The following is a 26,945-nucleotide window of genomic DNA, read 5'->3' as shown; positions in this document are numbered from 1 at the left end:
TTCAACTGCTTACAGAGTCAGGGCACATCTAGACCATTTCTATGACTCCAGGAATTTTGAATTCTTCAGTAGACCCTTGTGTTTCCATCAAGTTCTCCAGCGCCACTGCAGATGATCGGTCTTTAAGGTTTTCATTGGCTAACAGAAATTTCATCACTAAATCTTTTCTCTCCCAGAGAAGCGTAAGCTTTGGTCACTTTTGGAAAGTTCTAGTGTTTGTGTGTGTGTGTGTGTGTGTGTGTGTGTGTGTGTGTGTGTGTGCTCGAATGGGTGTGTGTCTATCTATGTGAACCAAATGAATGCAGTTGCCATGGAGTTCAGAAATGGCATCAGAGCGCTCTAGATCTAGGGTTATGGGCAGTTGTGAGCTGCCCAATATGGGTGCTGGGAGCTGAGTTGCAGAAGCAGCAAGTGCTATTAACCATTAAGTCATCTCTTCTGCCCCCACCTTTATTTTCTCCGGCATCGTTAAATAGACTTTACATGCTTACACCTTCAGCAAGAGTGCACTGTGAGTGTGGGCAGACAGTACCTCTTGAAGGTTCCGTGGCTACTTTGGTGGCAGCAGTGACAGATCCTGTATGATCACCCCATCATCCCTCCAACCCGCTATCATTCTTCCATGAGTCAACTCATATCTAACCCACTGGAAGCTGTGGAGTTTCTGGTTACTAGCTGGAGCATCCCACTCTCTTGCTCCATCCCAACCATCATGTTTCTAACCCTCGGCCATTTAAGTGGCTCTTCAGGTGAAGGGCGCCAGTGGTAGAGTTTGAGGGGAAACGGCTACCCCCTTAGCAAAGGAACAAAAAAGAAAGAGGATGAAAGAAAGGCTCTTTCCAATAGTAGCATATTGCCATTTTCAAGACACGCATCATGTTAGCAGAGCCAGCAAAGCCTGTTGTTCATGAGAACATAAGTGTGCTATAGCTGTCTATTGTATTTGAAGGTAGAAATGGAGCATTCTCTTCACAGCACTGTGTTGAAGATCTAGGTGCCTTGACTGTTTCAGTCACCATCTATTTGGGAGAATTTGGATTCTCCACAAGCATGATGAGTTGTCTTGCCAGAGCAATCAATAGTCAATCAGATCCAGGCTAATCTTGACATATTGTTGGATTGAAATATGTTGACTCATAGGGTGGAGAGAGCTGGGATGGTCCCTTGTAAGTGTTGTGTTCAAGGAGTACTTTCCAGTGTGTGCAGTTTTCTGATACTCCCATGCAATCCCTGAAAACACCTATTTTAATTGTCATTGTGGCTTAGGTCTTGAATGCAAACTGTTTGGATGAAGTATGGGAATGATCTAAAAAGTTAAGAAAGAGACACACTCTCTTTTGGGGGAGGGGGTTCTGTGTAACTTCCATGGCTGTCTTGGAACTCACTCTGTAGATCAGGCTGGTCTTGAACTCACAGAGATCAGCCTTCTTCTGCCTCCCGAGTGATGGGATTAAAGGTGTGTGCCACCACTGCCTTAAGAAAAGCATTCTTTATGCTGGTTTACTACTTGCTTTTCTTCAGTGACTCCTTGTAGTTCTGTAAGGTGCTCCTCTAACAGAAATGCATACATTATCACCATAGTCTCAGTTACAGCAGAGTATCAGCAGCTTCCATTGGTCTTGGCTTTCCAGATGAGGAGGGGTTTAAGACATTCCAAACAGTGACTTGAGACTGTTAGGTTTTTCACAGAAAGAAATAGTTCTATATGAAATTCTGACTACTTAGGTCAGAAGGTACAATCCCTGAGTACCACATGGAGGGATGAATGGCCTCTGTCTGCCATCCTTTGTCATATCCCCAGTGATTGTCCAGGTCTCAGGACATATTCCTGATACTATCTCCTACTTGGAATCATCACATTTACTATGTATTTACTGTATTCTATACTTCAATTCTTGGTTTATATATATTATCACATCCAATCATTTCAGTTTGGGGCCTCCAGAGAAAGAGCAATTAGCAGGACTCAGATCTAAACTAGTGAGTATAATGTGATGATTGTTTCAAGCCAAACCATCTCAACTATTAAGCCAAGTCCTCAAGATGTGTGTCTGGATTAGATAGGGATTCCAAATGGTTAATTCTGCTGTTATCTGCTAAGAAATGGGAATTAAAGAGCTATTACTTCAAAGATATTTTGAAGATTTAGTCACCCCTATAAATTAACATCAGAAGTTTTCTTTAATTTGAAAGTCCCCACTATGCATTGCTGGTTTGTCACTACTAACATGTGTGATTTGTTGAGTTGTGTTTATCAAAAATGTTAGTGTAGAAGATGAATCTACTTATTGTACTCTTACAAAACCCTTGCCCTCAGTAGCTATTCTCATCAGAGGCACAGGAGCCTCAGCTTCATGGGCAACAAGAAAACAGGATGGATAGAGTTGGAGTCAAGTCACTATAGGTTTTGTGTTAATTCTTTCCATGCTCTTGAGATCCCCAGAGAACATGTAGCTTTGTAGCAGAGAGGCTGTGTTCTAGATGCCTGTACAGTGGGCAAAACTGCGGGGAACCTACACTCAAGTAAATGCAGGGAAGAGAGGATCCACCTATTGCATCTAAAGAAACTTATGCTAATAGTCTGCATTTGTTGAGCAGTGACAAAGAGCTGAGCTTTCTGCAGAGATGGTGGCATCTAGTTCTTAAAGCCATCTAACAAAAGACTGTGTTAAAGGTCACACTAGTGCTTGGAGTGGAGAGGAAATCTGCTGAGAGGGAGAGAGGGTGTCACCCAAGGTTATGTGTTAACCACTGCCAACAGGAGTCTAACTCTGATCCTTTGCCTTCCACGCTAAGGACTTTGCAGTGGTTCTTTGCTTCTCAGAACATCACTGGGAGAGCCACCAGAATGCTATCTAAAGAGGAGCCTTGGCTATAGAGAGTACTTCAGGCTTTAGAATACAAGTGTTGATAGGAAAGTGTGATGCTTTAGGAAAGACAGTCTGGTGTTAACAAATAGGATGTGTTCTCAAGAGAGGAATAATGACAGGGATAGGAAGGCTTGGCCAAATGTTCCCGTTACCAAGTTGTATGGCTAAAGTTAGGAAAAAATGGAGAAAGTAGGGGTAAACCTATGCACATTAGAGAATTTATAAAATATTCTTGGCCTGTAGTATTGCAGGTTTTCTAAGCTCAGAATTAACCAAGAAAGAACCAATTATCTCTAAGTGTAATTTCTGGCCCATCAGCTGGGTCTTAATGGCTGGGAGGGGCTCCTATTATAAATGATATGATATGATAAAGCATGTGGGGGACCTTGGAGGATTCCATGGCAGGCGAGCATGACCTAGGCAGAGGGACAAATATGGCAGGCGGACAGACTTTATTAGAAAGAGGAGGGAGGGAAGGAAAGAGAAAAAGAGCTAAAGAGACACAAAGACAGAGAGGATAGAAGAGACAGGAAAAGTCCTGTCTTCCCCAGGGAACAGTGGGAAAGAGAGAGGGAAAGAGAAAATGGGAAGAGAATGTAGGTGAGTGGCACCCTTCTTTTGAAGATCCAGGGTACATACACCTGCCATGGTTATGTGGGTGAGAGGTGGGGCCAGGTTTGCCTGGATTACAACAATAATTGTCTGGCTCTTTCTTAAAGCAGCCATTTCTGTGTGTGTGCTGTTGTCGCTATTTCACATTCAATTGGTTCCATTGCCCTGTCCCTCTGAATTGTGACAGCGACACAGTCTACTCTCCAGCCCTTTGCATTTTTCTCTACTGGATTTCTGGCTGGGTGTCAGCATTCGCTGTTGTCATCCACTGAAAATCCATGATGCACACACTAGGGTCTATGCTGCTCGGCTACCACCAAAGATTTTATGACCTTGCTTTCATTCTTCTGTGATGTTGGAATTGAACGGAGAATCTCAAGTTTGCTAGGCAAGAGCTCTCTCTTCTCCTGAGCTAGGACCCCATCTCCAGTCTTTTTCTTTCTTCATAGTGTTATTTTTATCTTCAGACAGGATCTCAATACGTGGCACAAGCTGGGCTTGAGTGTGCGAGCTCCTGCTTCAGCTGGGCTTGAGTGTGCGAGCTCCTGCTTCAGCTTTGCATGTAGCTAGGATCACAGCCATGAGGCTCCATCCCAGACTAATGTTAACTTTTGGACATTTAGGCCGAAAACTAAAACCCTGAAAGTGATTTTGTTAACTTTTTCTGTTGCAAGTATGTTATATTGGAAGCTATGAACTTTTCTTTGTCTATCTCCATTTTCTCTTTTAATTATTTTTCTACATTTAGCACAGAGGTGTTCATTGTTCTTTTTATGAAGGTTCCCTCCCCACCCCCCACCCCTGCCTTTTTTTTTTTTTTTTTTTTTTTTTTTTTTTTAATCTCCTTCTCCTTTTCTTCATCCCAGAGTTCACCATGTGGAGCCTGGAAACCATCTGCTCACACTAACATTTCCCACAAACAATGTGATTATTTACCCGTGCATACTTGAATATCTTGCATACTGCAGATCAACTTTTAACTTATCTCTGATAATTTTCATGTTAAAAGGTTGTCATCTCTTCAACAATTTCTATTTCATCTTTTACATCCACCCACTCTCCTTGCCTCAAATTCCCTACCCTGAAGAGTGCAGAGCAGAGTATGGCAACCGCAAATGCATTGGAGGACAGTACTTTCACTCTCCACAAACCATGAGACAGTGATACTCTGAATTATTGGGAGAATTTCTGTGCGCTTAAGGCCAGCCTGGGGTACATAGCGAGTTTCAGACCAGTCTGGCTCCAAAAAGACTTTAAAGGTAGCCTGGGCAGCAAACTGAGCCCCTGTCTCAAAAACAAAGCAAAGCAATACACACAAAAAGAGAATTAAGTGCTTAGGACTCAACCTCATGATACTTGAGGTGTGTGGTGTGGAGTGAGTGCTCCAGAAAAAGTTAATCATGAACAATGAAGCCTGTTCTATCTAGAAACAGCTTCTCTAGAAGGTGATGAGAATTAGGTGAAGGGTCTTTGCTAAATCCCTGAAGAGAAGGGTTATTACTGTCCCAGCCATGGGATGCTGGGCTGTCCACCATCTCAGGGCACAGGCCCAGGACAGAGAGGCTGGGCATGGGGATATCTGCTGACTGCCCTGAAGCACAGAGACTTAACTGTGGGGATGCTTGTGTATCCACAATGGGGAGTTTCACACCCTCCAGGTGACTGTTTTTCCACTGAAGCAAAACAAAACAAACAAACAAACAAACAAAAAAAGACATAGGTTTTCTCCCATGTTACTTAGTCCTTGGTTGAGAGCTGTAGGTAGCATTCTGAACCCATGCTTACTGGAGGCCTCTACAGGGCATCTTGCAGTGGTTGGTTAGCATCCTGCCATTTCTAAACATGGTGCATCTATTGTTAGCCTTTTGTATTACTGGTGTTGCCAATCATCTGACCAGAACAGAGAGATCAGATTCCTAAAACTGCATTGCTCTCAGTAAAGTCATGAGGCATGTGAACTGAACCTGTTCTACTTCTGGTTCATTATCTGATTGGTAAAGATGCTGTTCTGTTTGGATACTTTTATCTGCTGTCTCATGATGGAATCGGAACCATTACCACATCCATCTCCCTAAACATTTACCCTTCCTTTGGGAAGACCCCTAGGTCCTTAATCATCTCTTAAACTCAAACTCAGAGCTATTGGTTGACCCTGGTTAAACTCTGTGCCGTTTCCCTGAAACTTAATGTTGTCTACATAGCATTTTTCCTCTGAGAGTATCTCAGAAACAGACAGCAAAGAGGAAAACATGTTTGTTGCATTCCCTTTTCTAATTGTGTGGTATCTTACTATTAAATCTTGGAAACAAAGTGAGCACACACCTTATATGCAGGTAGAATCTATAGTATGATTATTTTAGGGAGCTTTTATGTGACACAGTGATGCATCCAAGGGTATATTTATTTATTTATTTATCTGTTTATTCACTTAGCTCTCAGCATAGTAGGATATCCAGCCAGTCCATTTTGTAGGAGAGGAACCAAAGCCCAAGTCTGTCTTACCTGGTCAGTTCAGAGAAGACCATGTCAAAGGCCTGAAGCTCCTGCCTCTCAGCTCTTAAGCTTTTAAAGGTTATGGGGAGAAGAATTACCATTCATAGAATCACTAGTGTCAAGCTATGATGAAAAGCAAGAGGGTAATTAAGCAGCAATCTTTCACTGCTATGCATTGGTTCACTTTCAAAATCCTAATTTGCATTTGATTATTTTTAAAGCTGTGCAGAGGGATTTGGAGAGAGCTCAGCCAATAAAGTGCTTGCCATGCAAGGATGAGTACCTGAGTTTGAGCCCCAGGGTGCACATAAAGAGCCAGGCTTGGTGATGCATGCTTGTAATCCCCAAACTGGAGAGATAGAGACAGGAAGCTCACTGAGTATCACTGACTGGCCAGCCTGCTGGCCAACTTGGAAATTTTCAGGCCTGTGAGAAAACCTGTATTAAGCAAAACAAAACAAACAAAGGAAAAACCTAAGATGGATCATGGGCAGAGGAATGGTACTCAAAGTTGACCTCTGATCTTTGTATCTTTGTATACACATGCAAATGGACCACACATACACATGCACACGCACATCATACTTGAGCATACATACAAAAAACATTAAAGAAGCCAAAAATAAGGACTGTTATCAATAGATAGTATAACTATTAATTGTCTTAGCACACTTATTAATAAACATGACTTTATGTACTTAAAGTATGTTAGGCATACTTCCCAAGTGTTCAATACCTCGGGCACCCTGCTTTCAAAATCGAAGTACTTAGCCGTCTTCTGTTCACTGTATGGGAAGCCAGTTTCATTGAGATTGAATGTGTAAGTGTGTAAGCACACCCTCAGGACACAGATCCCAGACTGTATGCATGCGTGGTTTAATGCATAATGCATATTATGTGTTCAGAACAGCCACAGAAAGGGTACCACACAGTGCACACTACCTATAATATTGGCCCAACTGTATAATAGTTCTTGAGGAAGCAAAATTGCTCTGGCTAGAGTCTCAGACTGCAGAGATGTTTAGTGCAGATAGAAGGAATAGGCTCAATACCGAGTGAGGACTCGCCTTGTGAATTCTGGATTCGCCTAAAGAATTGACAGTTGTGCCTTGAGTGACTTTAGAGTTACTTGAAGATGAGAGTGTCGGTGGATGGGGTTTTTACAATATACTATAAAGCTCAGTAGACTCTCCAAGCAAATTGGAGTCCACCAAAAGAAATGAGCACATACAGAATAGCTTTAAGCCCATGACCTGACTTCTTCCCACCCCAGCCCCTTCCAGACCCCACAGTGAACACAGAGGAACACAACCCCCAACTTCCCAGTCTCTCATCCCTGTCCTGTCCTTCAAACCAGGAGAAAGAAAAGCATAACTTTTTGTTGTCTCTGTAAAAAGTAAACAAACAAACAAAAAATCTTTATCAACTGAATCACAGTGGCATTTCTTCAGTAGTGGAAGTACAATATTTACCTGTAAGTTTTATTGGGCTAATTCACTCAAACATTATAATGTACAAACAAAAACTATTCATTCCAGAAAACACCATTTATTTTTCACAGTTTTCAAGGACAGAATTATTCTCATAAACACCTGACAGGCCCATTTGGACACTCATGATTCAAACATTATTCAGAGATTACCAAACAGATTGGATCTATCATAATATTATCTCTATCCCTGATAAGAATGTTGTGTAAATATTTCTTGGTTTGTTCTGGACTGAGAGGATTCTCAGTGGGTAAAGACACTTGCTGCCAGGCCTTACAAAATGAGTTCAATCACTAGGACCCACACTTTAGAGTGAGAAAACCAACTCCTACACACGCGCGCGCGCGCGCGCGCACACACACACACACACACACACGGTAAATGAAATATAATCAAACCTAGAATATAATTTATTGACATGACTACTAATTTTGCCTATTCATAAAGTATATACAATATAATAAGATTTTCTAACTATTATTTTGAGCCTCACTAGTACCAGACAAAGCACTTCAGGATTTCTTACATCTATTCATCGCTCCTATGTATGTTAAAGTACATATTATATCTTTTCAATTTATGCAACAAAGCAAATGAACAGGACTCCTTCTTCATGGAGATTGTATAAACTGTCAAAAAAAAAAAAAAAAAAAGAAAAAGAAAGAACAAAACTCACAGTCAATAAGGCACAAATTAAAAAGATTCAATATGTGTTAGGCTTGTTTTTCAGTGTTGTTCCTATTTTATAAGCATTTTAATATTAATGATATCCTACAGTAAATGATCATTTCTTCTGCAGTCATTAATGCATCTTCCAAAATTCACTGGGGTTTTGTTTTAGGGAATAGACGTTAGAGTCATTAGATATATTGATATACCAATATCATAAGAACATATTTATTAATTCTTTGAGAATTTCACGCTGGCCAGTTTTATGTCAACTTGATGCAAGCTAAAGTCATCTCAGCTGAGAAAATGCCTCATTAAGATCAGCCTGTAGGGACAGCCTGAATTGCATTTTCTTAATTAGTGATTGATCAGGAATGGCCCTGCCTGTTTTGAGTGGTGTCACTCCCGGTATGGTGGTCCTGGGTTCTATAAGAAAGCAGGCTGAGGGAAGCCATAAGGAGCAAGCCAGTAAGCAGCACCCCTCCATGGCCTCTGCATCAGCTCCTGCCTCCAGGCTCCTGCACTGTTTGAGTCCTCGTCCTGACTTCCTTTGATGATAAACAGTGATGTGGAAGTGTGAGCCACATAAACTCTTTCCTCCCCAAATTGCTTTTGGTCAATTGAGCTTCAGTGAAGCAATAGAAACCCTTACTAGGATCAGTTTCATTCAATGTAATTTGATCATATTTACCTCAATTTCCTCCTCTTTGTTCCTCAAAGCATCTTCATACAAGACAGTAGTAGATGGGCAAGTTATACCCGAGGTCTAGGCACCTTGTAAGTTTATTACCACTAAGGAAAAGCTTAGAATTAGAAAACTTTCAATAAATTAGTATGATGGAACTGGATAAAAAAGTCTCACTAACAAAGCTTTGGAAGGAAAAGCATGAAAGTACCAAGTGTAGGTGTGTCCCCTGTCAGGCCAGAAGCTGTGAGACAGGAAAGACAAGTACATTGAAGCATGTATCACACGTGTTGGTAGACATTACATGGTTGGTTCATAGGTTTATTTAGAAAACACCATTGAGGTTTTTACAATATAAAAAAATCTAAAGTTATCTTCAGCAAATCCTGAATCTGATCCAATATCCTAACACTAAAGTTGACATTTATTCTGAATAGAAGTCATCTTTGCAGATTCTTAAGGGATAAAAGTGTAGGAATGGTTGTATGGTTTTAAGAACTTAGCTGTGCATTGCCTTTTTAGCTGAAGAGGTAGTCAACAATATTTCATAGGCATTACATGTCAAATCATCCATGGGTCACTTTTGAAGTACATTTTCTTTCTGTATTATAGATATTATTTTCCATTTGTGCAAACGCTTGATTTATATATAAATTTGAAGAATGATACCAGTGTCCTTAAGCTCAGTGATCTGATTGCATGCCTACTTGACAGTGGTGAAACTCCATGCTCAATATATAGTCCACGAATAGATAGCTACCGAAACTGAGCATATCATATCAGGTCTTAACTGTATATGATTTATTTCCCCTTTTAACTTTTTATTGTGTCCTTCTTATCCCCTTAGATAGTTTTCTATATTATTGTTTTGTCTTCTTTATAACCACCATCACCACCACCACCCCCACACAGGAAATCTTCTTGGTGATTGTTAACATTTTGTCATTGGTAAAATTTCTATTCATACAAATCAAGAATAACATAACAATAAACATGGAAATTTTGCAGTATGAGATCAGTTTTCTTGTACTAGAGGATCTTAGTATAAGAAATGTTATTGGGGCAAAGAGCAAAATTTAATCTTACATTTTCAAAACCTTGCAGTATAATATAAAGATTAAGAAATAATTTGACAAAATAAATCATTTAAATCCCCAATTCAACAGATTATTAAATAATACATTTAATGGAAAAGTAAAATATCCATAATATAAGAATAATTTTTATAATCCAATAATTTGGTATGAGTCACTATTAAGTTGCTGAATTGTTTTGTTATCTGTCTGAGATAATAGCTTTCATTATTTTCTTGATCTAAAATAATGCATGATTATTATAATCACAAAGCTGCCTTCTGCTAACAATATTCCTGTTGCTGTGTGTTATAGTTTGAACATCAACATAATCAAGTTGTATTTGTATTTTTATACAATGTCTTTACTTGCTGGTCAACATTATTGGATATTGTTTTAGAGAACTTCATGTTACTATAATATACCTCGAATTCCTTATGCAGTATAGGAGAGATCTTCATTCTTCTGTTGTTATTAAATGAAATTTGGTGTTCATTTACACCCATTTCCTTTGGATTCATTCTTAGAAATAGAATCACATTACCAAGGCAAACTGGCATGTTTAAGCTTTGCATCCATATAGCCCAGTATTTTTGCCAAAGCAAAAGCACCAACTTACAGGCCAGGTTGCCTTTAAGTATTTTGCTAAGTGTCATTCATGGCAGTCCACAGTAAAGAAGAGCCACAGTATCTTGTTAGCCTGCGTGTCCACTAACTCTTAACCACGCTAAAGGAACTTGATAGAAAATGGCTAGCAAGATGGTTAGTCTATAAAATGGTCCTCACACAAGCGGAAGAAACTGACTTTGGATTTCCAGAAGTCAATAAAAAGACAGACATGGTTACACACCTATAGTCTCAGTGTTGGGGAGCAGTAGTCTGGGGGACCCCTGGAGTTTGATGGCTAGTAGACTGAGTCAGTGAGCTCCAGATTCAGAGAGAGATGGTGTCTCAAAGTATAAGGTGGAGAGTAATTGAGGGAGACACCCAGTGTTTACTATATCTCTGGCCTCCAAAAAACATGTACATAGGTACACGCCATTCACACATGGATACACACGGACATGTATGTACATACACTATACATACATATAAAAGAAAGAAAATGATTTTCCAAAAACATGCAAAATTCTAAACACAAATTTGAAAGATTCTAATAATAAGAGACACAAAGACAATTCAGTCTGTAACTGACCTGAGTGTGCTCTCTAGATATCGCCTAGTGAATGAAGAGAAATGACTCCTGCAAGGTTGTCCTCTGAGCTCCACACAAGCACTGTGGTACCCAGGGCTATAAATAGGACAGTGGTAAAAAAGTGCAATATATTTAAATATATAAATTTAAAGCACACCCACTTTCTAAATTGGAGTACAATATCATTTAAAAAGAAATGAAGTGGAATGGAATGACAGACTGATAAGGGAAAGGGTGAAATATGCTTTTTCAATAAAGGTAAATGTCTTGCTTATTTATTTCCAGTCAAAGATCCACTGCTGTGAGCATTTTAATAGAAATGTTCACAGTTTTCTTAGGTTTACTTATATCGGAAAATCAAAATCCTTCACTGTTCATTTCGCTGTCCAGACGATCTCTCCCTCTGAACATGGTTTGTTGAGATTTATCTCCTATCAGCTGCACTTTTCCTGTGGTCTAGGGGACATGCCAAGGCCCCTGTCACCCTGCTCCCTCACCTCCAGCCCCACCCCAACCCCCATTCGGGATAGTTCAGTTCCTCCTTTCTGTGTAGGAAGTGAGGGCAAGAATCAGCAGAACTATTTAGAAGAAGAGTGACAAGTTTGGTCGTAAGAGCCTAAAAGTGAGGCTTAACTGTTTAAAATACTTAAAGATAAGCAAAAGATTCAAAAAAAAAAAATAATGATAACGAATGTTCACTTTACTTGAGAAAAAAATTCAACAGATAGGAATTGATTGAATAGAAAAGAGATTTGATTATCTTCAGCGCAACCCTCTTTTCCATGAGTTCTGTATAAATATAAAGGAGGGGCAATGTAGAATCAACTTAAATATTCATTTTTTTCTCCCCCGGAGAGGCCAAGATGCTGGCAGGAGATGCAGGCCTATTCACTACATAGGATCAGTGTATGCTAACACTGGCCTATCCAGTCACTGTATAGGAGCAGTGTGGCTATGGACTCGCAGCAGAGTTTGTCTGTATGTGCTATAGATTGTGGGAAAACATGTTTCTACCTTGAGATAATAAAGCTCTTACTTATTTAAAATAAGCATTAACTTTATTTTCTATGCATTTTGGCAATGATATATAAAAAGGTAGACATGATACCTCATAAATCAAATTAAAAAAAAAAAGGATAAATTGAGCTGAGGTACATAGCAAAGTCTGCTTACCATCATTTAATAAAAACATGGCCTGTTTTGTAGTTTTGAGAACTGTTTTTGTATTGCATTCCTGTATTCACAGATTAAAAGTAATTCATTACCATTTGAAATACTATTCCTAAATGCACTACTTTAGTGCCATTCATCTTAGGGCTTGAAAATAATACTTGTTCAATTAGTTGTAAAAGTGATTTTTTAAATAGCTGTGACACAATGGCCCATTGTCAGTAGTTTTAATTCAATTACTGTAGTATTTCAATTTGTACTTTGGTTAGCTTGAAAGCCATGAATAGTTCTCCATAAAACCAACCTAGGAAAAAAGTCTTACTACACTTGGTTAATTATTCTTAAACAAATTTCAAAATTGCTTTATGAGCATTTTAAATATTTTTCAAGAAACCCAAAGGACCTAATATTTTTCTAAAGTTTGAAAATATAGCTAAAGAAGGTAACTTGCAAATCGGTCACTGAGAATGCATTTTGTATATTTTATATCAAAGTATGAAATATTATTAATATTTATGTCATGAATAGTGACACACCTTCTGATTAAACTTTGTCATGCTATCAAAGTATTTTTCACATATGCATGGATATATGTGATAATAGCATTATGAAAAAATGGAATTTCAGAAACACTAAGATATTATTGCAATAAGGAGCCAAAATGAGGAGGATTGAGATTTTTTTTCCCAACCCAAGAAATTCAGACTTTTGTAAAATATTTTAATGACTAATAAACATAAATTTAATGTTTAATGATCATTCTGTTTTTTTATTTGAATTTATGCTCCAATGAACCAAACTTTCTGATGTCCTGTTCTATAATTACAGAAATTATGACCTCATATCTGACCAAGTGGCTCTTGTTCAATCCCTGAGCTATAACTACTTGTACACAGCAAGGCTAAATTGTCAGTCATCCATACATTGATTCATCCATTCATTAAGCTTAGTGTTTTCCTAGCACCAGGTTTGGATATGGCCACTAAGGATTAAGGCTTATAAGGAAACCAGGTCCAACCCACATCAACTACCTACCAGCTAGTATTCTGAATTCTCACTCAGATACATTTTATTTTAAAGAAAGAAATTAGACTAAATACATTCACCTTGTGCTCATGCCTCAACATGTCCATATTCTCAGGTCCTCTCATTTGTGTGTGAATATTTGCAGACTGTTAGAAATAAATACAGAAAGGATGGTTGTAAATTTAGGCAAATAATCTCACTTGTTAGGGCTTAGAAGACTAGGGCCTGAGAATATCAGAAGAGATTAACATTGATATGATGCAATTAACATTGGTATAACCAACATCTTTATATAAGTTGAAATCCTCATTTCAATTGCTATGGGGGGGTTGATATAACAATCAAAGAAGTGTTGGTTGGAAATGCCAGAATACTAAATTATTTGGGGGAACTGTCATTCATCCCAAACTATTACTGAACATGTTGCTATCGTAAGACTTACTATACAGTAAGGATCCCTTGCATACATTGACTATCCTGTATCAAATATGCTATTTTCACTTCCAGATCATTTTTCATGTTTTATTATATTTTAAGTGTGGTGGAAAATGTTTACAGTGACCATCAAGATGATGTGATGAGACTTCTTGGTTCTTTAAGTTGAGGGGTGAGCCCGCCCCTCACCCCCCACCCCAAAGCCTTACCTCCAGCCCACTATGCACTGTTTAGTCAAGAGGGACTACGTGCATGCACCTCCATGTCTGTGGGGATTCATCTACATTCTTTGGTGACTGTGGTTTCATGTGCAAATCTATAGTTACGGACTCAAAATAATCACTGAGGAATGCTTTCCTCATCTTCAAAAGAAAAAAAATCTTCTGCAGCCCACTTTTACCAACAGGTAAAAGGACAAGAGGATGCATCCTTTTATAAACCCTGTGTAGTGTAGGTAGCACCAGCCAAGCTTTTCTCCTCCAGTCGGCTCATCACTGCCGTCCTAATGTATGGACAGATGTTGAGGAGAGGGTGCTTCTCATTCTGACTTGAATAAGACACTTAAGTCATTCCTTTGTCGCTAAAGTGCTGTGTGTGTGACAAGACAGTCTTTTAATTGCTGGTCACCCATGTTAAAACACAGCCACTGTTGAGTGGCTTCCTTTGCCTGTGATGCCAGGAACCCAGCAGAGTCAGGAACTCTAGAAGTCATGAGACAGCTGTTCTTAACCCAGAGACAAACACTTCAACATGCCCTCTGTGGCAATCCCAAGCTCCAACTCATTTGTGGAGTTTAGGGTGTGTGCAGTGCCAATCATGGGGAACTAACCCATAATAATTAAGAGATTTGGCAAAATCAACTGACCAGTCAATAGTATGCAGCTACTTAGATCCTTCCCTTCACATCAATCAGCTAATAAGTTGTTTAAACTAAATATTGTCAGTTTTTAAATTACTGACGTGATTTAGAAGGCAAGAACCAGGGGTTGAGGGGCTAAAGAAGCCAGATTCCAGAGCATTCGTTATTGGGGAGAAGAGAAATAGCTTGTAAACAAAGCTCTCAGAGTGGATTCCAAAGACTATTGGAATGTGCTGGAATGTGCTGAGAGGCAGTCATCACCAGTGGGTGAGAGGACAGATCCTGCGTTTTAAGTATGTATATTGAGTTGAGCCTGGTGGTACAACCTGTAATTCTACCCACTTAGGAGACCGAGGCAGGAGGCCACTGGCCCAAGACCAGCTTGAGCTACAAAGTGAGTTCAAGACCAGTCTGCAAATCAATGAGACAAAGGTCTCAAAATCAGAAGGAAAAAGAGGGCTGTGGATGCATCTCACAGAGCCCTTGCTAGAACCCCTAGATTCAGTCTCCAATACTAGAAAATGCAAACGTTAAAAATAACTTCATATTTGCTTGAAGATATGCATGGGAAATTAATACATGTTCAGGAGCCACAAAGAAAAAAGAGAAACTTTGAAGCACTGCGTGTGTTGGGAGCTTTAACTGTTTCTATAAGTTCATCCCTGGTGATGGGCATGCAGCAACAAGATTCTGCACTGAAAATAACAAAAGGTATCTTACGCTGCATGTAAAGTGGCATGTTATGACCTACTTGTATATTACCAGCGACTCTAATTTCACAGCAAAGTATAAACCCCTCTTCTCTCCCTCTCTCTCTCTTTCTTTTAAGTTAAATGCCACCATGGGGGAAAACACACTAAGAACTAAGTTTAATCAGATGGGGAAAAATACTTTTTTTTTATTGATATGTTTTACTTTGCTGGCAGACCAGAGCAAAGGTTTTGTGAACATTTAAAAGATGAAAAAAGTGAAGAATCCCAGAAGCGGTTTATCTTGAAGCGAGATAACTCTAGTATTGATAAAGAAGACAACCAGGTTGGTTCTCAAGTTTGAGAGTGGCTGACGTTGTTGTTTTTGAAGGTGGGCTGATTGATGTTCTCGTTGTCCCTCTGTTGTCCCCCTCCTGCCTCCTAGCCACCCCTTCCTGCCTCTGACAACCGCTGCCCTCTCTCCAACCCCTTGGCCTCCATTGCCTCCCCCTCTGGCATTCAGTGGGTAGCCACATGGTGTTGCGCAAGTTGCTTAGCAAGTGGCTCTGTGTTGGGCTGCATGGGTGGTGCTTGGCGCAGTCTTTGCTGCATGTTGTGGTGGGGGTCGGGATGCTGCAAGCTCCGAGCTGTGGGGATAAGCTTGTCAGCTGCCTTTCCAGATGTCTGTGTAACTCTGCCAGTCGCTCCACTCCCTACAGCTCTGTCCTTCCTTCCTTCCGTTGTGCACAATTTGAGCTGGATTATCAATGAGGACCGATGAGCCACCGGTGTAGCTGTAAAGAACATACCTTGTTATGGTGAGGACGGGAGGATTTTGCAACTATCCTAAAAATAAGTCTTCACAGCAAAGCATCGAGTTCCGTTCTCGCCCCCCACCCTTCTTCTCATGTTCTATGGTCTATGCAATGTGTTTGCTCGTTTGCATGAAGTGTAGCGGAAACTAATCCCTGTGTATTTTGCCTGTGACGAGACACTGCCATTCTAGAACAGCCCTAATCATGGTCCTGGAGCAAAGGAAAAGAGACCTTACTGAATCTCTTCTCTGCATGGGTAGGAGGGAGGGAGGTTACAAGCAAGAAGACTAAGTGAATGACAAAACAAAAACTGAAAAAAAAAAAATAATAATAATGACACCAGAAAGTCAGGAGATGCCCTGACAATTGTACTTGGTGTCTGACAACCCAAGTAGAAATTTTTAAAACGTGTCTTTGCTTTAAAATTCATAAAGGTAAGACAGCATGTATCTCACTCAAGGTCTCTTATTAATGACCCAAAGTGTGTCACCCTGAGCCAGTGTGTGCATCTCTGAATGTGATTTTTCTTTTTAAAGAAAAAGTCTACTCCTCATTTGTACCTCCTTGTCTCCTACCACTGCTGGCTCCGTTCCTGAGCTGCACCAGGGCTCTTGTTGACTTCAGAACATGCCCGTGTTGTGTACTCTGTGGGTGAATGGACGGATGAATGATCTCAGTTCAGAGTGTTTTGTTCAGAATGGCAGACAGGTGGGAGGGCAGCTCAGATGTAGGGAGTGGGTCAAAGAGGATGAGGACTCACGGTTCTCATGCTGGGTCCTTTGGATTGTTACCTTAACATTCTTTGCACTGTCATTGACCATTATCAAGAAATAGGTCTGCTAGGCCGAGTTTACATTCCCCATGCAATACACAGGTCAGCCACTGAGCAAAGAAACCTTAGAAGCCAGAGACTAGCCACAGGCTCCTTTCAGATTCCCACTTTCTCTGTTTCTTGTTCTTTCTTGAGATCGCACATATTCACAGCCACTTCATCCCTCAGTGCCCCTGAACTCATGCTTCCCTTTTCTGTCGAGACACTTTGCCTCCTGCTGTGGTCAGACACACTCAGCAAAGGGGAAATAAACTATCCTGTCTCCCATCTCTGGACCAATGATCAAGGCATATTCAAGGCTGCTCATTTTACAAATATTTATTCTACTTTCCTTCATAGAGGGTGAACCAGGAGTAGCATATCTTTCTTATGTCAGCATGACACACACATGCACACCCCCACACACATACACACACATGCAGACATACAAACAACCACAGCTGTACTGATAAATACACACATGCACATATACACACCACACATATGCATACACACACCCAGAGATCAGATAGATACACACATATGTATACACATATACACACCACACACACACAAACAGATCACACACAGATACACACATACACACATATATACAACACACACGCATACACACATACACACACACAAACAGATCACACACAGATAGACACACATACACATCTATACACCACACATACAAACACAAACAGATCACACACACAGATACATAAACATGCATACGCACATATAAACCACACACAAATACACACATGCATACACATGTACATACCACACACATGTCACACACACAGATACATACATATGCATAAACATATACACACTGCACACACTTATCACATACACAGATACACACACAAGCATACACATATACAACACACACAGATAGAAACATGCATACAAAAGTTCATGTCCAATAGCCTAGCCTCCTCAGGGAGCAGAGGGGTTGGGGCTTGTCAGGCTCCAGTTATCTTAATGAGCATTTATTATTCTCGGTTGACAGTTGCTTAACAGCTCAACATGGATAACCCTCCTGATTTCTTTTCTCTGTTCAGCAAAACAGAATGCATCCATTTAGAGATGACAGACGAAGTAAATCAATTGAAGAGAGAGAAGAGGAGTATCAGAGAGTGAGGGAGAGAATATTTGCACATGATGTGAGTAGTTGTTTTAATTGCCTCTTGAGTCTGGTCCTTCCATTAAGAGAAAGGCCCCTCCCTTCTCAGACAGAGAGCTGGCAGGGAGCACCAAGGCTGGGACCAAGCAGGGAGTCACAAAACAGAAAACACAAATGCTTCCGGGAAAGAATCTGGTTGAGGGACATGGTGCGAACAGGCCAGGAGTCTGTGTGTGATCCCAGGGGTATTGAGAGATGGTCTGTGCCAGTTAGAGAGACATTCTTTATAGAAAGGGCTGCCAGCTCCTGGTATACCTTTACATCCATAGTAGGCAACAGACCACCTACTAGTGAATTTAAAGGAAATTAGCAGTAGGGTCACATATATGGCCCACTGAGTAAAATGCTTACTGTGTAAACATGAGAACCTTAGTTTGGGTCCCCAGAGCCCTTGTAAAAGACAGGCATGGGGGGCAGGCTTTCATAACACAAGCACTAGGGAGGCAGAAACAGGTAGATCCCACAGGCTCGCCATCCAACAAGTCTAGTCCATTTGTAAACTCCTGGTTCATTGAAAGATTCCAGCTACAACAATAGAAGAAAGTACTTATGTGGATCTCTGGTCTCCACACAAGTACCCAGGCATACACATGTCCTAATACCACACATGCACGTGCGCACATGCGCATACGCGCGTGCATACACAGAGTATTCTTGGCAAATGTGAATACTTCATTATGCAAAAACTATATAGATGATAATATTCACTCTTCCTTTTGATTTCATATCAAATCAAATCTGTGAAGAATTTGTCAAGGGAATAATCACAATAATCACAAAACAACTTCTTTTAATTCAAAACCAAAGAAAATATGGTTGGAATTTTTATCTATCTATCTATCTATCTATCTATCTATCTATCTATCTATCTATCTATCTATCTTGCCCATTATGCTCGAGACCAAATGCAATTAAGTTAGATAAAACTTGAAATCCAAAAAATTAAACACTGTATTTTAGTGAAAACACTGAGGATTTGCCATAGCTTTCTATTCTGTGGAGCCCTTGAGAGCTTTCTTGGGTGTTACATAGCCTGATCTCTGCAAGCTGTGGAGGAGGCTTCAGTGTGGTCCTCTGTGGTCTACATTTCCTGCATCTATAGCATCCTCAGTCAGGCCGAATCTCTGTTGCTATGCCTTGTTGCTGGGGAGGACACAGGACACTTGGATTTTGCTCCTCAGTTTTGGGGACACCACTTCAAGCCAAGGCAAGTGTCACCAACCCCCACTCCTGGTAATTCTACAGCTTGAAGATGCAAAAGAGGCACCATCTGCCATGTAGGTTTCACCCTTGTATCCTTCTTACTTCAGTCTTCTTGAACACATTGAGATAGAAATTTAATGATTGAATACTCTGGTCCAGAGAAAAGTGGAGTTTATCATAGCTGCAGGTGTGAGTGCAGGTCTAGGGAATATGTGAGGACTACTTACTCCTGCTATGCTCAGAATCCACCATCATACATATCCTCACTGGATAAGAGAATAAAATGGCTGAAATTTGACATGAGAGAGCAAGAGAATGTATTGAGCTAGGAGGCATCCCGTTTGCTTCTGAAGACCTTCATAGAGACAGCTTCTCCAGAACATTCCTTTGTCGTTTATTCTTTAACTCCATCCTCTTCCATATGTGCACTTGCCTATATGCACAGTTTTCCTTCAAACTCTACTTCTGACAAGTCAAGTGTTTTAGGAAATGCCCATTATACGAGCAGGGCATGAGCAACCTTGTTTTTGGTTTTGTTATTATCTTTTTAGAGTTATGCCCCATTGTTGGAAAAGGGGCTAAGAAATACTATCTTGGATGCCTGTCTGGAATAAAAAATAGAACCCACGATTCTTAACTCCATAGAAGATGGCCACGAGGAGACAGGCTCTACATGGCTTTCCTTCATTGGGAATGGAGGTCCCAGGGAAAATGCTTGAGTTACCCTTGGTCAAGTTAAGCTTCACTGGCCACAGGGATGGATTAGATTCTTTTCAACTGTAAAGTAGGTTTAAGTGTGACAGAGCTTAGGTGCCAAGCTATTGCCAGTCCCTTACTAAACTCTGATCCATTTCATTTGCCAGCCTGTTTCTGGCACTACCTTCTACCTGATACTCCAAGGCAGGGTTTTTAAATGAGCGTCCTTCAGTCAAACCACTCACAAACCCTTGATAACATTAGTAAAATGATGTTGTTTGTGTTCCTAAGGGGGAAAATGTCTTCCCTTTGTATAATACCTTTCTATAAGTTCCCTGAATCCTTAAAAGCCTAAGGTGGAAAACTCATGCCCACTGTCGTTCTCTAAGCAAGCCCACAGAGACGCTCTTATCACTGATACTTTATTGTAACCTACTTACCGAGGACGACAAGTTAATCCCACATTTAGCAGCATAAAGCAAACAAAAACCACTTATGTCCCCACTGTCTCTATGGGTCAAGTATCCAGTGTAGTTTAGCAGGTAGTAATAACTCAGAATCTGTAACAGAGAGTCTCCATTCATCTCTTAGCTGGGTTTGGCTAGCCAGTACTGCTAGCTGTTTCCAAACCCACTCATGTGGTGACTGGCAGGCCACTCTTGTGAACTGGAACCAGTGTGTAGTTGGCAATTTTCTTCAAGATGATCTTACCTGGAGACTGTTGTATATCTCTAAAAACGGCAATGCACTTCCCCAGGAGGATGTGAGTTATAAGAGTAATGGATCAACAGTCTTTAATGACGTCATCCTGGAGGTGACCTTTCCCCCTCCCACTGTATATTGTTGGATACACAGACCAAACTCAGAGGAATGTGGGAAGGGTGTGAGTGTCAACAAGGAAGAAGTTAAGAGATGACTCGGTAGTAGCGAGGTGTTGCCACAGCATCTATCAATGCAAAATTCCAAGGACAGACACAGCCAGATGAAGTTTCTTGAACACATAGACACCTTAACACACTTTCCTCACCAGTCACATGTTGGCAGCCCACTTCCTGGGGCATTCATCCATGTATTTGCTGTTCCCTAGCTGATGGATCATATCACCACTCAGACTATCAATCATTTTTCACGATGAAAAGATCACTTTTCACAAAATAATAGTTACTTTCCATTAAGTCAACTCTTAAAGCAATCAAAGGATCCAGCATAAGGACCTGTTTTTTAGTAGTCTAATCTTTAGTTTAACTAGTCTTTGATCTTGTTGTCTCATAATTAAAAAACAAAACAGAAACAGTGGCTATTCCAATATTGAGTATGTGTGTATGTTTCCCTACCTGAGAATTCACACATTTTATTTACACTTTAGCAAAGCTCAGGTTTATTTTAAAACTAGAAATGTTAAGTGCTTTGAGGAAGCTTCTTGGTGCCTCAGATGTGAGTGTGAGTGTTTGAGGAGCAGTGTGCATGTGTGCCTGTATGTGTTTCTATTTATGCAATCACATGAACAAAATAGGCATGTTGCCTTGGTTGATATGCTAGAAACAATTTCAAATATTGTTTCTAAAGTTTGGTATCTTGAAATAAGATTGCTGTCTGAAAGCCAAATAGTTGTAACTCTACAGACAAATTTTGTTCTCAAATAATAAACCAGTATGTCTCTATTGTCAGGAGTATTTGAAAAAAAATGATGATTTCTTTGCTGAGAATTTGATCTCATTTTCTGGTCTTTTTCACCCAATGTTTCTAACCTTGGGAAGACTGGTTAACAAGGCAGGATATTTGAGAAATCCCTGACTTGCCTGGAAGGTATTTTGCTGAAGACATTTGTGTTTCCCACAAGGCTCCTGCTGGACCCTCCAGCAAGTGTGGAGGTCTGTCCTCTGAGAGCTGCAGAGAGGTCCCAGGCTCTGGGCACAGTGGGGGTGGGATGTGGGGGGAGAACTCTAATCCATTAAGCAAAATCATTTTCTTCTTTGGAAAATAAAGGAGCCTTTTAAATATTCGGGGATGCATATAAGTGACAGCTTTAAATGTTGTATTTAATTACTGTGACACTTTCATCTTTCTCTGCCATTAAATGTTCCAGTTATTAATACTCCCTTTTCCAAAGTCTATTTCCACCAACTACTGAGTCACAGCCCGTAGCTGTCTCACTTATGCGAGTGGGGAGGCTGCTTCTGAGGCTGTTTCTAAACACTTAGTTGCATACTCTTGAAGGACATTTTGGGGACAAATGTCTTTGATTTATTGGTATTTTGCTTTTTCATTCAAAGGACTGAAGTCTTTAATCTCTTCCCCGCCCACCCCATCTCTCCCCCCCTCCCCCAGTCAAGATGGGTTGTGGTTAAAAACCCTGAAGACATCAGAATGTCTTTGATCAACTTCCTCAAATAGGTTGAGTCTCCCATTCCAGTGCCTGCTGGTAACATTATAAAGCCCACTGACTTCTTCCCAACCATTGAGGAGATGCCATGGCTAAACAGAACCTTTGGCTTAGTGGAAAGAAGTGATATCACTGTGGGAATGGAAGTGGAAAACAGTATCTGGCCTGCCTCTCTGAGTGCTGGCTTCACAAATTGCACGTTTAATTTGAAGAATTGCTGTCGGAGGCTGGGGAGACGGCTCGGTTGGTTGGCAAAGCACAGGGGCGTGAGTTTGACCCCCTCCCCCAACTCAACCAAGAAAGGATGAGTCATGATGTCAAATGTTTATAATCCCCCTAGGGAGGCTGAAACAGGTGGATCCCTGGGTCTCTGGCCAACTAACCTAGACTTCTTGGTGAGTTCTATGTCAGCGAGAGACCCTATTTCTAAAACGCAAGGTGGAGGTCTGTGGGACGGCTCACCAGCTGTACAGGCACTTGTCGTCCAGCCTAACAACCTGAGTTCAAGGCCCAAATACACACACGAAGAAAGGAAAGAACTAACTCCTGCTACTTGCCTTCTGAACGCCACATGCACACCCATCTTGGCATGCACACATACATGCATGTCCACACACATGTCCACACACACACACACACACACACACACACAGTGTTTAAGCAACCAGCCAAATGATTAAAAGATGGACAACCACTGAGGAGCAACACCTTAACTTGTCCTCTGGCTTCCACACATGTACATACATATGTACACAGACGTACATGGATATGTGCACACATGCGCAAAGAATTGCCGGAGAGTCATTGCTATTTCTGTAGTGAAGTGGACCTGTCAGGTTCCTGTTTGTCCCTTTTATAAGTCACTTACTCATTTTGAAGTCTGTAACAGAAAAGGATGCACAGGCAGATAACACCTAACACTGAAATTAGTTCTGTATCATTTCCCAGGCACAGTCTGCTGTTAAATGAGCATGTCTCTGCTTTACTCAGATTTATTCTCTTTCTTTGTTTAAATTCAACCCAACCCATCTTTTCTCAGCAGAGAAAGATGGTAGAATTTTAACTTCCTTAGAGTTAGGTCAGTGAAGGAAGAGAAACAAGAAAGCTGCTGGCTTTCTCTGTGAAAAACCAGAGAAAAGACACTTGGAAGCATTTATTAATTAGTTACAATTAGCCAATGCTTGTCTTTTGTCCTGCCCCCTCCTTTTATTCAGATTAATAATTGATGGCATGTCTTCAATTTCGAGAGACTGTAGTCTGTCTCTCTCTTCTATGAGGATGTATCACACTGAGGCAGGGATTTCAGGGTCTGGCTTCACAGCTCTGCTGTCCCTGGGAGGGTCAAATCTGCTTCTCCTGTCTTGATTTGAACCTGTGCCCTAGACTGGTGTGTACCGCTGCATGGCTGCTCAGAACGCTCCAGTCCCCCGTCTCTCTAGCTCTTTCCCCCAAAGTTCTCTTTTGACCTTGATTCTGACCTGGGACTTAATCTGTTCCTCCCTGAGGAGTTCCTGATGGGAAAACACCCTGTGCTGCCGAGAACTGGTTACCCTGCCAACGACCGACTCTAACCTGATTTTCTCCTTCTAAAATTCTCATCTTTTGTACATAATTTTCTTAATTTTTTTTCCCCCAGGAAGGGACAGTAGTTTTAAAATCAGGCAAGGCTTTGAGAGCCCCACCAATCCAGCACATCTGACATGGTGCCTTTTGTTTATTTTTATTTTTCAGTCAGTTTGCTCCCAGGAAAACCTGTTTTTGGACAACAGGTAAAATGAAATTTACATTTTTTTTTTTTGTGTGTGTGTCTTTAGGAGAATGGTTTGTCATGTGTCTTTTACATTCTCATGTTCATATGTATTGCATATATAAGTGTGTACTTGAATATATGTATGAGAACATGCATATATCTATGTATACACACATATATTCACATATATGTTACTTGATATGTTTAAAAAGGGTTTGGTTGGGGGAAGAAGTTTTCTTAGTTACTTTTAGACAGAGGCATAAGTATTTTCCATCCAAGTCTCTGTTTCCGGCTCTCTCTCTCTCTTTCTCTCTCTCTCTCTCAGATGTAAACCCTGCAACCATGGCACGGGATAAGAGTGGAGTCCTTGTGGGTGGGTGTGCAGCTTCTCCCACTTACTGGCCAGGCTTCTAGAAGTGTATCCAGCCATCTCTTATGTCTTATCACCTTAAATAGCTATGCTCCCCAAAATCAGATTACTATGATTTTCAATTTCAAATTGTAAAAGTCTCCATCTCTTCCCAAAAGGGCTGATGTGGAAACTTTAACTCCGATACTGTCATACTTTACCAGAGGGAGGTGCTTGAGAAACAGTGTTCATGGAACTTATAGAATGTCTTGGGGTTAATAGCAAACCTTTTAAACCTAACCTTTCAGAACGTACCCTTCTGAAACAGTTTAAAACCGTCACAGCTATTAAAATGCGCCCATGATTCAGTTACGTGGATCCCAGACAAAAATGAAGGAAGCTACATGGGTTGTACTAACTACATTTAAGAGTAATCAAAATCTGAACTTGATTTAGAAACACAGGATTCATAAATAAAGCAGCTGTTAATTTGATTTCAGGTGTCAGCATAGGCTGTCCCTGTTAAGTCTGATTAAATGTGAACACTCAGAATTTAAACTGGACATTAGACATAACTAATCCAAAAGGAAACGGTCACTGTGTTAGCAGTTGGACATGTTGAGAGAATTACCTCTTTTAGGTGAAAAAAAAAAAAAAAAAGGTAAAACATGTTCATTCCATACAGTTACAATTTCCCATTTTTAGTAAATTTAGAGTCCATAATTGATTTTCTTGTCGATGACCTAAAGCATTTCAAAATTTTACACCCATGCCAGAGACATTGATATTTCACTTCTATGAAAACACATTTCTAAGTAATCTAATTAATCATTTCCCTATAATATCCCCTAATCCTTTTCATTGATTCTTAAATAATCTAGTTATTCAAGTTGGATCCTATTCAACATTGTAAAAACTTGTCATATTTGCCTATTGCTTATATGAACATGTCCTGATAGTCCAAAAAGGAAACATTAGATTGAATGTCACTTTGGGAAAAATAAATTGTATATTGGACACTTCTGGAACATTAGTATTTCCATTAAATTCAAAGGATTAGTAAATAAATTTAGAGTAATCTTAAGGAAAGTCTCAACAAATGTTTTATTGAATTTCTATCCTGTGTCTAGCAGCATCTTTTCTGTGTTCACAACCCTGCCTCTCTACCCTCTGTCTAGCATAGGATAGGCTGCCATGAATTTACTCATACAGATTTTAACATCCCACAGGTAAATCCTAATGCATGGGATTGATTTACAAGCAAGACATGCTGTGGTGAAGTGCACTGCATACCCGCATAGGGCACTGCATACCCTTAGGCTTCGTGTCATAAACATCATGTTTTTATTCCCAGTAGGCTCCAGGAAGACATTCACATATGCAATGAGACCTATAAGAAAAGACAGCTCTTTCGGTTGGTATGGTTTACTTTTATAAACTGTGTTTTCAGATGATGTGGCAGAATCCGTGTGAAATATAAGTGTTAGTATGCAATATTTCTGTTCATGGAATAAAATCTGTTCAGTTCTCTTCTCATAGCGTTTGTTACACAACTAGACAGGGTGACAAGTAGCACTGGGAAGCCATGACTTTGTGTATTCTCCTTCTGGGTTCTTCCCAGAAGCATCTTTATGTAGGTGATTCTCTGTTTAAACTGGTTAAGCACTTTCAAACCCACTTTGGCAAACTAAGCAGAGTTACAATTTCTCTGGAAGGCTGCAATTATATATACATCCCCAATACTGGAAACTAAATTGATGATAACCCTATTAGGGTGGTAGTTTTTAAACCACTGATGTCCATCATTGTATTTCAAACATTACTGTAGGCACCTATTTAATTTCTAAAAGGAAATTGTGAAATTGGTTTTTGTTTTGATGGACTATTTAAACCACGATCTGTGGAGTCAGGGGAAGGAATCAATTATTTTGTGAGTTCTGTGGTAGGCTAACCCCTCTGTGAGAACAAAGGGGCCTCCCCCCTTTTTCACCACTCTCTTAAATGTCTGCCTGACATGCTTTATAAGGCCAGTTGTAGGCAGTGTTATTAAAAACACGCAGTATCAGGTCCTGCATGATAGCTCGGGGGATAAAGGTGCTTGCCACCAAACTTTATTTCCCGAGTTCAATCCTAAGGACTCAGCTGAGAGAGCTGGCTCCTGTATGTCTTCTGAACTACACACACAGTACTTGGTAAACACACACACACACACCAATAAAACATTTTAAATATTCAGTATCTATTGTGTGTGCATGCATACATTTCTAAATACCAGTTCATCTCTGTCAGAAGAAACAGACTCTTAGAAATTTCAGAAAAGAAGAAAAGCAGACTGCCTGTGTGCTTGTACAAAGCCTTCTGCTAGCATTTTGAATCGAGGTTTTCACCGTTAGTGGAGGTCTCTTGTTCCATCAGGCTCTAGCAGAAAAAGATAAACAGGACCCTGTTTGCACAGTTCTAACTTTCCCAGACTGAAC

General features: G+C 40.3%; 1 protein-coding gene across 12 annotated transcripts in view; it reads left to right on the top strand.

Annotated features, from left to right (window-relative positions):
* The window catches only part of Arpp21 (cAMP regulated phosphoprotein 21), a 155,412-nt gene that overhangs the window by 56,378 nt on the left and 72,089 nt on the right, over positions 1-26,945 (top strand). For 7 of the 12 annotated variants that reach the window (XM_051201418.1, XM_051201433.1, XM_051201450.1 and 4 more), the window contains exons 10-13: positions 15,504-15,612; positions 17,966-18,067; positions 24,101-24,138; positions 25,823-25,882. In XM_051201418.1, the coding sequence (XP_051057375.1) occupies positions 15,504-15,612; positions 17,966-18,067; positions 24,101-24,138; positions 25,823-25,882 (309 nt within the window). The remainder of the gene's footprint in view (positions 1-15,503; positions 15,613-17,965; positions 18,068-24,100; positions 24,139-25,822; positions 25,883-26,945) is intronic. The other 5 variants (XM_051201468.1, XM_051201489.1, XM_051201481.1 and 2 more) reach the window with 5 other exon arrangements.

The sequence above is a fragment of the Phodopus roborovskii genome, unplaced genomic scaffold (assembly GCF_943737965.1).
Source record: "Phodopus roborovskii unplaced genomic scaffold, PHOROB, whole genome shotgun sequence".
NCBI lineage: Eukaryota > Metazoa > Chordata > Mammalia > Rodentia > Cricetidae > Phodopus > Phodopus roborovskii.
This window is presented reverse-complemented; position numbering and strand designations above follow the sequence as displayed.